The sequence below is a fragment of the Rhinichthys klamathensis genome, unplaced genomic scaffold, assembly GCF_029890125.1.
Source record: "Rhinichthys klamathensis goyatoka isolate OS25496 unplaced genomic scaffold, OSU_Roscu_1.1 h1tg000004l_1, whole genome shotgun sequence".
Classification (NCBI taxonomy): domain Eukaryota; kingdom Metazoa; phylum Chordata; class Actinopteri; order Cypriniformes; family Leuciscidae; genus Rhinichthys; species Rhinichthys klamathensis.
The window spans coordinates 2654370-2667970 of record NW_026606557.1 but is presented as its reverse complement, the minus strand read 5'-3'; the positions used below and the strand labels follow the sequence as shown (position 1 = coordinate 2667970).

At 40.6% G+C, this 13601-nt stretch overlaps 1 protein-coding gene across 1 annotated transcript in view; it reads left to right on the top strand.

Annotated features, from left to right (window-relative positions):
* The window catches only part of pitpnc1a (phosphatidylinositol transfer protein cytoplasmic 1a), a 102608-nt gene that overhangs the window by 56976 nt on the left and 32031 nt on the right, over positions 1–13601 (top strand). Inside the window, exon 2 of the mRNA XM_056251354.1 lies at positions 6349–6497. Coding sequence (XP_056107329.1) covers positions 6349–6497 — 149 coding nt within the window. The remainder of the gene's footprint in view (positions 1–6348; positions 6498–13601) is intronic.

Below are 13601 nucleotides of genomic sequence, written 5' to 3'. Positions count from 1 at the left end.
TATTGCAGCACATGACAGTTTTTTTTTTATTTTATTTTTATTTTTTTTAAATATTTCAGGAATTCAACCGATAAATGGATTACTTATTAATACAGCTTAATGGTTTATCATGGGTTAATGATATAGTGGAGTCTGAGGAGTATTGTGTAGATAATGGCTCTACAGTCATCTGTTACCATTGCTCGCCTACTCTCAACAGCCTGTTGCCCGAGATACAGTCATTCACTTTGTCTTCTCAATAGCGCTTTCTTTGACAATATATTGAGGAGGGGTGGGGGGGAGCTTTTCTAAAGTGTTTGTATTCAAGTGCCTCTGCACTTTGTGTGTGTGTTCTGGCAATCGAACGGGCAACCAAGAGAAAGTTCTTGTCACTGAGGTTGCAGCTATTCAAACTGTTGTTCTGAAATGACAGTAGTTGACCTAAAAGATAAACCATAGACTATAGAATAGAAAAAAAAAAACTAATGGCATTGTCGCAATGCTGAGAATACAATGTACAATTGCATTATGAATTGCACTCTGACATACACTCACCTAAAGGAGTATTAGGAACACCATACTAATACTGTTTGACCCCCTTTCGCCTTCAGAACTGCCTTAATTCTACGTGGCATTGATTCAACAAGGTGCTGAATGCATTCTTTAGAAATGTTGGCCCATATTGATAGGATAGCATCTTGCAGTTGATGGAGATTTGTGGGATGCACATCCAGGGCACAAAGCTCCTGTTCCACCACATCCCAAAGATGCTCTATTGGGTTGAGACCTGGTGACTGTGGGGGCCATTTTAGTACAGTGAACTCATTGTCATGTTCAAGAAACCAATTTGAAATGATTCGAGCTTTGTGACATGGTGCATTATCCTGCTGGAAGTAGCCATCAGAGGATGGGTACATGGTGGCCATAAAGGGATGGACATGGTCAGAAACAATGCTCAGGTAGGCCGTGGCATTTAAACGATGCCCAATTGGCACTAAGGGGCCTAAAGTGTGCCAAGAAAACATCCCCCACACCATTACACCACCACCACCATCCTGCACAGTGGTAACAAGATATGATGGATCCATGTTCTCATTCTGTTAACGCCAAATTCTGACTCTACCATCTGAATGTCTCAACAGAAATCGAGACTCATCAGACCAGGCAACATTTTTACAGTGTTCAACTGTCCAATTTTGGTGAGCTCTTGCAAATTGTAGCGTCTTTTTCCTATTTGTAGTGGAGATGAGTGGTACCCGGTGGGGTCTTCTGCTGTTGTAGCCCATCCGCCTCAAGGTTGTGCGTGTTGTGGCTTCACAAATGCTTTGCTGCATACCTCGGTTGTAACGAGTGGTTATTTCAGTCAAAGTTGCTCTTCTATCAGCTTGAATCAGTCGGCCCATTCTCCTCTGACCTCTAGCATCAACAAGGCATTTTCGCCCACAGGACTGCCGCATACTGGATGTTTTTCCCTTTTCACACCATTCTTTGTAAACCCTAGAAATGGCTGTGCGTGAAAATCCCAGTAACTGAGCAGATTGTGAAATACTCAGACCGGCCCGTCTGGCACCAACAACCATGCCACGCTCTAAATTGCTTAAATCACCTTTCATTCCCATTCTGACATTCAGTTTGGAGTTCAGGAGATTGTCTTGACCAGGACCACACCCCTAAATGCATTGAAGCTACTGCCATGTGATTGGTTGATTAGATAATTGCATTAATGAGAAATTGAACAGGTGTTCCTAATAACCCTTTAGGTGAGTGTATTTCAGAATGGAACAACAAAGAAATCGAGCATTTGCAGCTTGAACAAACTTTTGTTTTTGGCACTGTAACTTTAAAAGGATAGTTCACCCCAAAAATGATTTCATTATTTACTCACCCTTGCCATCCCATGTATGTATATATATATATATATATATATATATATATATATATATATATATACATGGGATGGCAAGGGTGAGTAAATATTTTTGGGGTGAACTCTCCCTTATTTATATATATATATATATATATATATTTAACTTTTATATATATATATATAACAAACAAATATATTTTACAATAATACAGTAATACAATAGTAGCAGTAGTCCAGCCATAACCTTTTGTTTTATTAAGCATTAATATATAGATGTGGTCATTTTTCAATGTACTACTGATCAATACATTAATATCAATACCCATATCATAAGTTTTGCATGTAACCCACATCGTGGTATTGGCATAAATTATATCTCAAATCATGCAGTATCAAGACATCCAAAGCACCCTATCAATGCTTTATCAACAACCCAGTGTAACGGAGGCCAGCTAGTAGTTGCTGTGCAAGTAAACCTCACTCCTCTGATCTCAATAGGCTGACAGACGCTAGAGGCTGCAGTCTTTAGCCTCCTTGTTAGAGCACCTGACTCTCATGCCGGAGACCCGGGTTCAAGGCCCGCTCGGAGCGGGCCGAGTAGGACCCGGGGGGAGGGGTTACACCAGCATACCCTAACAATGCCTCAGCTCCCATACAAATCACCCTATCAATGCCCTAGCAACAGCCCAGAACACCCAATGCCTGGGCAACAACCAGGAACATTCCCGTAACCCTAAGCACTCACCCAAAACACCATATCAGTGCCCTAGTACAGGGATGGGCAATGTCGGTCCTGGAGTGCTGCTGTCCTGCTGAGTTTAGCTCCAAACCTAACCAAACACACCTGAAAAAGCTAATCAATGTCTTCAGGATTACTGAGGCTATAGACGGGAGGGGTTTTTTCAGGGTTGGAGCTAAACTCTGCAGGACAGTGGCCCACCCAAAACACCCTATCAGTGCCCTATCAACAACCCAGAACACTCAATGCCCGTGCAACAACCAAGAACACCTTAGCAATGCCCTTTTAACAACCTAGAGTACGCCAGTAATGCCTTAGCACCCCCCCCCAAAACACCCTATCAGTGGCCTATCAACAACCCAGAACACCCCAGTAATGCCTTAGCACCCACCCAAAACACCTTATCAGTGGCCTATCAACAACCCAGAACACTCAATGCCCATGCAACAACCAAGAACACCTTAGCAATGTCCTATCAACAACCTAGAGTACCCCTGTAATTCCTTAGTACCCACACAAAAAAACCTTCTAAGTACCCTAGCAACAAACCAGAACACCAAATGCCTGTGCAACAACAAAGAACACCTCAACAATGCCCTATCAACAACCCAGAACACCTTAGTAATGCCCTATCAACAACCCAGAACACCTTAGTAATGCCCTGTCAACAACCCAGAGTACCCCAACAATGCATTAGCACTTACCCAAAACTCCCAATCAATGCTCTAGTAACAACCCAGAACATCTCAGCAATGCCCTATCCACAACCAAGAGCACTCTAGCAATACCTTATCAACCCCTAATTCACATCACCATCACAACCTTGCATCATGTTAAAAGTGGCGACCCTGGTGAGAAGTTTTGCATTAAGACACACCACTCAAATTCCTTTCGAACATGCTGTTGACACATACTGTAGTCAGTTCACTACAGCGCACAAACCTCTCTGTGCTTGTGATTGAAGTCTTTCTTCAGTGTGCCCGAGAGAGGTTTTTCAGTATTAACAAAACCACAGTTTTATCTCCCCAACACAATCAGGGCAGCCCTCAAGAGCTCTCAAAGAGCAGCCTGACTGCACAATCTAATGACTCGCCATTTAAGTATATCTATTCGCATGAAACACAGGCACTCTGCAGGTAACGGAGTGCTGCTGTGGCTGATACTAGTTGCGCTTTAAAGAACAAAAAAAGACTCAAGTTTGCCATCAAAGAAGATCAAGCAGTTGCCTGGGGGATGTGCAAAGCACACACTTCTCTATCCCTACCTCATTTATTTATTTTTAAAATGTCATTTCACCACCAACACTTAATGCACTCTCATGCAGTCTGTCCGTCCACTCATCTCTCCTCACGCCTGTCCGTCACACGCAAAGTGAAAAGTGGTAGCGATGAATTATTCACCACCACTTGAACTCCATAGCTGCTCTTGTTCCCTCGCTTTTTCTGCAGCTTTAATTGGGTTTCAGATGATAACAATGAGGACAATATCTCATTAATCAAACAAAGGGTCGTGGTGTTTTTAAAAAAGCTCAGATGAATGGAGGTGAAGGTGAGTATGGCATGCTTCAGGGGAGAGAGGAGATTAAACTGATAGTTGTGTGTAGCACACAGGGGTTTCATTAGGCATCGAATTTGAATGTTTGAAGTGTCATTTCTTCTGTAAGAGGAATTATGGCTGGTCGTGAAATGCTGGGTATCTAGGATAAGAGCAACTAAAAGGTGAAGTGTCTAATTTGTTATAAAAATGTTAAAATACTTTTTCCTATCCTAGCTTATTGTGAAAAAAGAACTACAAGCAAGCATTTTGTAGATCTATTTCCATTAAAAAAAAACCACATAAAAAAAATCAATGTGGCTTTTTGGTTTTTCTATAATGGTTTCGAAACATTGCTCTGTTTGTTTAACCCGTCACAGCAGCACTAGCTCAACCAATAATGTGAGTTTGTAGTGAGACTGTTTAGGAAACTTGTTTGGGAACAGTCATTGTTTTTGCAATTCTGTTTCATCCAGGTAGGATTTACACACTTGGTCTGTGTTGGCGTTTTCTATCTCTCTATAAGTGCACTCACATTAACAATTTTGTGTTTGTACATTGCTACGCTACGTTCTCAATAGTGTATGTAGCAATGTATAAAACACAGCTCACTTTCAAATACAGTTTATTTTCAAATCAAGCTACTTTATGTTGGTCAACAGATCGAAGGACTTCAACAACTTGAACCTAATGGGGAATCTTTTACCCTTGCGGTAATTTCCCAGTGGTGTGGATTCCTTTTAAAATGACTGGATTTCGCTCGAGAACATTTGCTGAACATAAATGTGACACAGATCTAGACAATTTTTACCCATCCTTTAGTTCTAAATAGGCTTAAGGGTAGGTTCAGGGTTAGTACCTAGTTATTACAGTTATTGTAATCACTATAATGAGTGCATAGTAAGTACATGTGGAACAGGATTGTAAAATAAAGAGCTTCCGAATGTCATGATCATGTAAACTTGGATTTAAGTGCATTAATATAATTTATTTTTGCTTTTTTATTTTACAAACTGAGGTTCAAGTTCAAGATGGGCCACAGAAACTGCACAAGTACATCAGGCTAACAATATTTTGAATGTTCTGTTGATATCAAAGACATATATATATATATATATATAGTAGCACTAAAGGAAAAGAAGAAACGGGAATCTAGTACTTGCTAGAGATGTTCACCGGAACACTTTGCCTACCAAGATATTTATTTTGACTAAGATTGCAAAGATGTTCATCTTGGTTCGGCACACACACTGACTGTTTTTTAACCCAGCCTGAGGGCTTTAAAATGAGAAATACGTCATTTCTGATAATTTACCTATAAATATAACCGCATGAGCCTGCAGGGCTGTGGTCATACTCCGCATGTATGACTGGCTTGATAAGGATCATTGCGTGTCTCCAGTGTGGCAGTAGATGCAGAAAGCTGAACAGATGCCCGAGGCCTGTTCTGTTCACACAGATAAGCAGATGTCACAGCTGTCATACACTCCAAAACTTATGATACTGCATCCTGTATCAGGCAGAGAATAACCCTTGTGATTGTGAGGCTGCGGTAAACTTCCAGTGACTTGTGATATGGGCTGGAACTTGTTCCTGTGGTGGGCCGAAGGCTATTTCTAATCTTAATCTGGTCCACATTACAGGTTATTTTGGCAATTAACAGTAGACAATGTTACTTGCATATAAAGTGGCCAAAGTTATGTGACATTTAGGACGGGATGGATCTGAAATCGTATCTATAACTTGATGCAACTTTATAAGTGTGCTTAAAGTCTGCAACTCCTTGGATATACATAATAATAGTAAAGAAAAGTAGGCCTGGTTCACAAGTGGAACGGCTATATAACTAGAAAAAATGTGGGTCGAGACTTGATTTAGTTTATTTAGAGTTGACTGGATTGTGGAAAATGAGCATTGCAAACAAAAGAGATGACCAGCATGAATTCCAGTGGTTGGGTTATTCTGATCTAGCTGGTGAAGCTGGCTGACCAGTGTACTCTTGCTGGTTAAGAGTCCCCCAATGGTGAAAATAAATGTTTTAATGTTGTTTAAATGTCTATGTGGTGTTTTTAGTATGCTTTAAGAAAAGCCATCTACAAATACATAAGTCGACACCATGCATAGGCGTAAAAAGCCTTTACTACTTTGGGCTTAATTTGTGGTTACAATATGTCATGTTTTACTTGACTTGAACATGGAGGTCCTGACTGTTTTGGGTCTGTGTCTCTAGTACAGGATTGGCCAGCTGTACATGATCAGCAAGCACAGCCACGAGCAGAGCGAGAGAGGAGAGGGAGTGGAGGTGGTGCAGAACGAACCCTACGAGGACCCCACCTACGGCGCCGGACAATTCACTGAGAAACGCATTTATCTCAACAAGTGAGTAGAAACTCATCAGATACTTGTCAAGCCAAAGCATGAGTTGTTGGTGCATGAGGTCAGGGTGTGTCAGTCAACACGTATGTTACACGTAAAAAAAAAACATCACTTGCATTGCTAAACCGTAACATGCATGTTGACTATCACCACTTTGCAGAATGTTCTGGCCAAGATCCAAGATATAAACATACATGTGTAATGACAAACTGTTGCTTTACTTGACATTTTATATAACATTTTATAGGTTTAGTTCTGATAAACTGACATATATGGAAGCTTGTTTCCGCCACAGAATGAAAAATAAAAAAGGTAATTGCGACTTTTTATCTCACAATTCTCAGAATTGCGAGATATAAAGTCAGAATTGCGTGAAATAAAGTCGCAATGGTGTGTTATAAAGTCAGAAAAGTTAGTCTTTTTTCCCCCTTAGAATTGGCCTGATAACTCGCAATTACAAGTTTATATCTCACAATTCTTTTTTATTTATTTATTTATTTATTTATTTATTTATTTATTTAAACAGGAAAAGATTAAGAGCAATCGGGCCTGACTCAGTATAAAACTGATTTTCAGCAGGTTCCTGTTCTGCAGAACATGAATACCTCAAACACAACAGAACTCCAAGACCATACAATAACAAACACACAACAAGCACACAAACCTCACACAAAAATTTTTCAAAATTCTGAAAAAAGATGTCAGAATTTCGAGATATAAACTCGCAATTATGTGTTATAAAGTGATAATTGCGAGATGTAAACTCGCAATTGTGAGAAATAAGTGAGAATTGTGAGAAAAAAGTGAGAATTGTGATAAAAAGTCGCAATTCTGTCTTTTTTTCTCGCAATTGCGACTTTATTTCTCATAATTGCGACTTTATATCTCGCAATTGCGACTTTATTTCTCATAATTGCGACTTTATATCTCGCAATTGCGACTTTATTTTTCAGAATTGCGACTTTATATCTCGCAATCGCGCCTTTATTTCTCACAATTCTGACTTCATATCTCGCAATTGTGAGATAAAAAGTCGCAATTATTATAAATGTTTTTTTATTCAGTGGTGGAAACAAGCTTCCATAGGCATCCAACAAAGTGGCAGCTCATTCAAATAATGAGTCTACTTGAACTGCACACAGAACCTCTCCTTGGCTTTATATCGTGTCTGCTTTTACTGCATGAACTGGGTGGATGTTCAAGGCTTCTAATGCAAGAGTGATCTCTCTATTAACTATCTATTAAGTGAGCCAGTGCTGTTAGCTGCATTACATACATCATTCTGCTGCCAGACGAAGTGAGACCAGCGTCAACCCTGCAGTCATGAGATGATGTATGTTATTGTGGGATTTTTTTTCTTCATCACTGAGGTATATTTAACGTAGAAAAGCACCATATCTGAGCCACCTTGAATGTAAAAAATAGGTCTGTAGATTGTACAGGATGACATTTTATATACCAGTTGAAGTCAAGATTAGTGAATCGGTGAAATGGCCCCAAACTAGTACACTGTGCTCTTATTATGCATTATTCATCAGTACATGTTATATCATTTAATGTATTCAAATATTTTCATACAATATATTCAATATTTCACTATTTTTAAGGATTTAACATTCCCTTTCAGCTGACATCACCTACACTAATGTTTACCATTAGACGAACAATTATTTAGCTTCAATGCAGGTCTTGTCATTTCCCAATGGATAAAATCTGGCCCGGCATTTTCTTCTACTTTTAATATATTTTGGAAATATGTCACTGACGTAAAATGGGTTGCAAATCCCTTTTCAGACTATTCTGAATTAGTCTTATCTACTATTACTCCTAATCTACTATTGACCGATTTCTCCTTTTTCCCTGTTGTCTGCTTTTTTTATTTATTATAGATGTCTTTTAGTACATTGGCATTGAGCCTCAGTCGGGGTCAATGCAGTGCACCGGAGATCTTCAGTTCATTCTCACTGAGAGAGCAGTCTCTAAGCGGCTGCTAGTTTAACAAGAATAAGTAAGGACATGACTAGGGACCCAAACACTTTCCCAGAAATAGCCAGCAATCGGGTTGACAGGACACAGTCCCCCAGGACACTGGCCATTCTGGGCACTGATAAATCAGTCGCTCATGCAGATGTGTTTTTGGAGAAACGCTTTATTGAGCTGAGACATCAGTCCCCCTGGAACCAGCTTGATTAAATTGTTCCTCTAAGGGTCATGATTGGCTGAGAGGTGGTCATGACATCACTTCTAACCGGTTCAGACTATGGGCAAAAGCTTGGAGGGATTTTGGGCTTCTGTGAAGCTCTTAAGTGCATTTTATCACCTCCACTTTTCATGCTTGGTAATTTTTTTCCCTCGCTAATAAATTCAATCAGACTTGTAGTTCTGCTCTATACTCAAAAGTTTTTGGCTGTTCACAAAATCACTCAATTCAGATATTGTAACCAGAAATATTTGAAGAAAAATCTACCTTGGCTTCTAAGCCCCTTTCACACAGAGATTCCCGCAAATATACTGATAATGTGTCCCAGAATTTGACCCGGGATCGTTTGATTTTTGGTTCATTTACACTGCCAGTGATTTTCCGGAATCTGTGCGTGCGTTCACACACATCCCGTAAAGATCCCGTAAAGACACATGACATCAATGTGTCATGTAATGTCTGCAGCGTCTTAAGTTTACTTATGATCTGCGATTTCTCTATCCCGGGATGTGTTTGTGTTCACACAGAAGGCACTCTGGCAACTTTATGGCAATTTTCCGGGATCAGCGCGCTGTGTAAAAAGGGGTTTAACTGAAATAAGTACCAAATATAGCAAAGTATAGCTATAGAGACATTTTAAAAAAACTAATAAAAATGTCAAAAGCATCTCCCAATGCATAAAAGGCCCTGTCCTACAGTTTTTTTCTACTTGAATATCATTTGAAAATGTCACAGATGTAAAATTGGTTGCAAATGCCTTTTCATGTTGACTTTTATCTACTATTTGTTAATCTCCCTCTTTTCACTCTTCCAGAATGATTTTATGTGTGTGTGTATATGTACAGTTGTAATCGAAATTATTCAACCCCCGTTGCAAATCAGGTTTGTTGGCAAAATGTACAGACTTTCAGCCGTTTGCAATGAACAAATCAAACAAAAGTAATTGAAATTGCTCAACACAACAAGCGTTTTTCCCCAAATTCAATGAAAATGCAACTTAATGACTTCCGCAGTTTCAAAATTATTCAACCCCCTGAATATAATCCCTCACAACAGCACATATCTGCAAAACCGGTGTTGTCTCGAGCACACCTGATGCAACTAATCAAGGGCTTCATTAGTTGCACCAGGTGTGCTTGAGCTAGAACTCCAAGACACACACCACTGTTGACTCAAAAGCATGGCACTTTTCGTCCCTATGGATCAGCGGTATGTCTGGAGGAAGAAGAATGAAGCATGCGCTCAAAAGAACACTCCGGCTACAGTTAATCATGTTGTGTCTCAGTGATGCTCTGGGGCTGCTTTGCATCCTCTGGCACTGGAAACCTGCAGCATGTGGAAGGCAAGATGGATTAATTGAAGTATCAGGAAATCCAAGGACAAAACGTCATGCCGTCAGTGAGGAAGCTGAAGCTTGGGCCTCATTAGACCTTCCAACAGGACAATGATCCCAAGCATATCTCAAATTCCACCAAGGCTTGGTAGCAGAAGAAGTCCTGGAAGATTCTACAGTGGCCATCACAGTCACCTGACTTGAACCCCATTGAAAATCTCTGGTGGGATTTGAAGGCGTTTGCAGCGTGCAAACCCAAGAATATTACTGAACTGGTAGCCTGGTTAAAACCAGACCATTCTCAGTTGTAACTGAGTTATGGTCTGGCAAAGCTTCATAGACGCATCATTTCCAAAGGGGCGTCACCAACGGATGTAGCTCAAACGCCTCTGGGTGCAATTGGATAGACCTAAAACCAATCAGAGCGATGGAGGACGTATGCAGAGCGACGTTCGTCTGTTATAGAACAACTTAGTTTGAATAAACGAGCAGACACTGATTAGCTACTTGCTCTACGTTTATTTAAAATGAACAGCAAGACAACAGAAGTGAATGTGCTTTCCCTTAAATAAATCACACACAGTAAACAAAACCTTAACAAAAAAAAAACTTTGCAATGAACTTTGCAATTTAGACGTGCAAACTGGGTGCCGGTGCGGTGAGACGTTCATGCTCGGGCAGATTCGGCTTGAAGTCGTTCATCCTCGGACGCAGCGCCGAGCGAGCTGTTACAAAAAAAGCCGTGCACACAGCCAAGCGAAATGGGGCCGGCCTTGCGCACCGAACGCGTCATTTTTGCCGCGCGCACCTTCGCGCTCGTGCGGACGCGTCGAGTATAAACAAGGCTTTACTCCGTGTCAGCGCGCGCTCTGATCGGTAAAGGGGCAGAGATTTCAGACCTCCGTTTATTAAGGAGATCTCCGAGATTTCTCTTCTTGGGAGGGGGGGTGCACAGACCTCTCCCGAATCATCTCCAGCAGTGGCAGCCTCCGAAGCACCACTAACTCCGCCTCCGTTTCCCTCCTAAGCTGATATTAGTATTTAAACATTCTCTATGATAAAAAAAATTTGTGAAAAAAATATTTTAATAGCACGGTTTTGGTGGTTATAGAGTTCTAATGACGGTGTTCAACTATAACCGTCACAGCCCTAGTTCCACGGCGGCACCCATCTTTGTAAATGTACAAAATCTGCTTCACCGTGGCTGTGCTGTCGTCATCGTGTAAAGCCCGCCCCAACGTTTCTGATTGGTGCCGCGATCTCGACGGATTGGAAATGGGCTTGAATGGTGTCTGGTTACACATCTCGTTTGCAGCAGGTCATAACAGCAAAGAAATGTTCTACTAAGTAATGAAGATGCTTGCCATGAAGGGGTTGAATCATTTTGAGATTGTAGAAGTCATTAAAAGTTGCATTTTTTTTGTTGAATTTGGGGAAACTACTTGAAACTTTTGTTGTGTTGAGCTATTTCAATTACTTTTGTTTGATTTTGGTAATTGCAAACAGCTTTGTGTCTTTAAAGTCTGTAAATTTTGCCAATAAATCTGATTTGCAAGGGGGGTTGAATAATTTCGAATCTGTATATATTTGACTTTGACAAACGTGAATTTAAAATATTAATAAATAATAGTATATAAATAATAGTAAAATAACTGATTTAACCAGCTTACTACTTTTTTATTTAAAATCAGACAGTTTAAAGGGGTCATATGATACATTTTCATGTTTTCCTTTTTCTTTGGTGTGTTGTGTCTGTTTGTGCATGTATAATATCTACAAAGCTCAAAGTCTCCCACAAGAAGATTTAGGGCCCTTTCACACCTACCTTGTTTGGTCCGGACTTTCGGACTTTTCAGTTTGGTCCGAATCAAAATTACAGGTGTGAAACCTCCCCCGGACCACGGTCCGGACCAAACAGATGAAATTTGGTCCGACGAAAAGAGGTAGTCTCGGTCCGGATCAAACTGAACAAAGGTTTGGTTTGTTTCTAGTGTGAAAGCATTTCTGTATGGTTCGGACTTTCAGACCTTTTACAGGAAGTTCCGGTAGTTCCCGCATAGCCGAAAAAACAGAAGGTGGCAGGAAAAATGAGCCGTGGTACGGTGGTAACACATGGGGAGAGGAGACGAGGTTTTTAATTGAAATATGGTCTGATGACATAAGAAGTCAACTCGATAAAATGTTCGCACGACGAGGACGTTCATTTGGCGAATTTGAACTAGCCTTGTGTATAGTTGGTGCTGCAGGTAATTATGGCATAAAAATAACAATATAGTTGCAACGATATGCGTCTGTTCATTCATGTTGTCAAAGTTACCCGCCGAATTGACAACACGCTGACGTCAGACGCACGTCCATTTACACAACCAATCAATGTCAAGATGCAACCCACATAGATGATGACGACAGGACGCAAGTATGTCACGTAAAGTTCTTTAGTGTGCTCGCATAATTGCAGTGTGAAACCAAACCAAAACTTTCTGAAAGTATAAAATGTATCAAAACGTGAGCTTTGGTTCGGACCTTGGTGCGGACTTTCAGGTGTGAAAACGCCCTTATTCTATCTAAAAGAGAAGGCAGATCCAGACCTAGCTAAAACCCCTCGATCGAATTCTCCCTCACCGAGCTACGTCACTAGATGAAAACATTTGCATAATGCCGCCCAAATGCATACGCAAAGAAAGAGGGCGTGGCTTCAGTTATCGTCATAGGGATGTCGCCGCCATGTTGTGGAGACGCTCTGTGTTTCTATGCGAAAGGAAAAGCTTTGGACTTCCGAAAGTGGACGCAATTAGGAATCGGTGGTTAGTATTTATTTACAACAGTGTTCCAGAACAGTACAACTCAAATGTTCGTGTGTGTGCAGTGTATTTTACGGAGGACAGTTTCCTGTACCTGGTAAAGCTGTGCACAGAGGGTATTTCTAAAAAAAAAAGGGGTAATTCCAACTTTAGGGAATCCTAAACCTTATTCATAATCAGACTCGAGCTCGAACTGATTTGTGTCAGTTATAAACTGTCTTTTATAATTGCTTTGGAAGCTGAGGCTCACGATTATGGTCCTTTATTTCTACTTGAATGAATTATTGTCGATTATACACGCTCGAGGTGTTCGGCCAATCACAACACACTGGGTCAGCTGGCCAATCAGAGCACAATGCGCTTTTTGGATGGAGGGGCTTTGTATAAATCGACACGCTTTAGAAAGACTGGGCATACAGCAGCCACAATAATGTACAGTATGTGAAAAATAATGTGTTTTTTGAACATGTTAACATTCTGTTACACCCAATACACAAAATAATGATCTTTGAAAATAGCATCATATGGCCCCAGACTGTCTGAAGATCTGATTTTCTTTTTCCTATTCAGACCGCAGTCACTTTTGCTAGCACCTCCACACTAGTTGTCATAGTAACGAGGCAAACTTGTGTAGGTTCAGCATGCATGAGACTTTAGCAATGCATGTTCCACCACTGATTGGTTTTCATTATGGCTGTATTCAAATCTGACAAGTGTGTAATGCCAAGTAGTGTACCTAAGTTAAGCAAGAGAGCATTGACTGGTAAGAATGT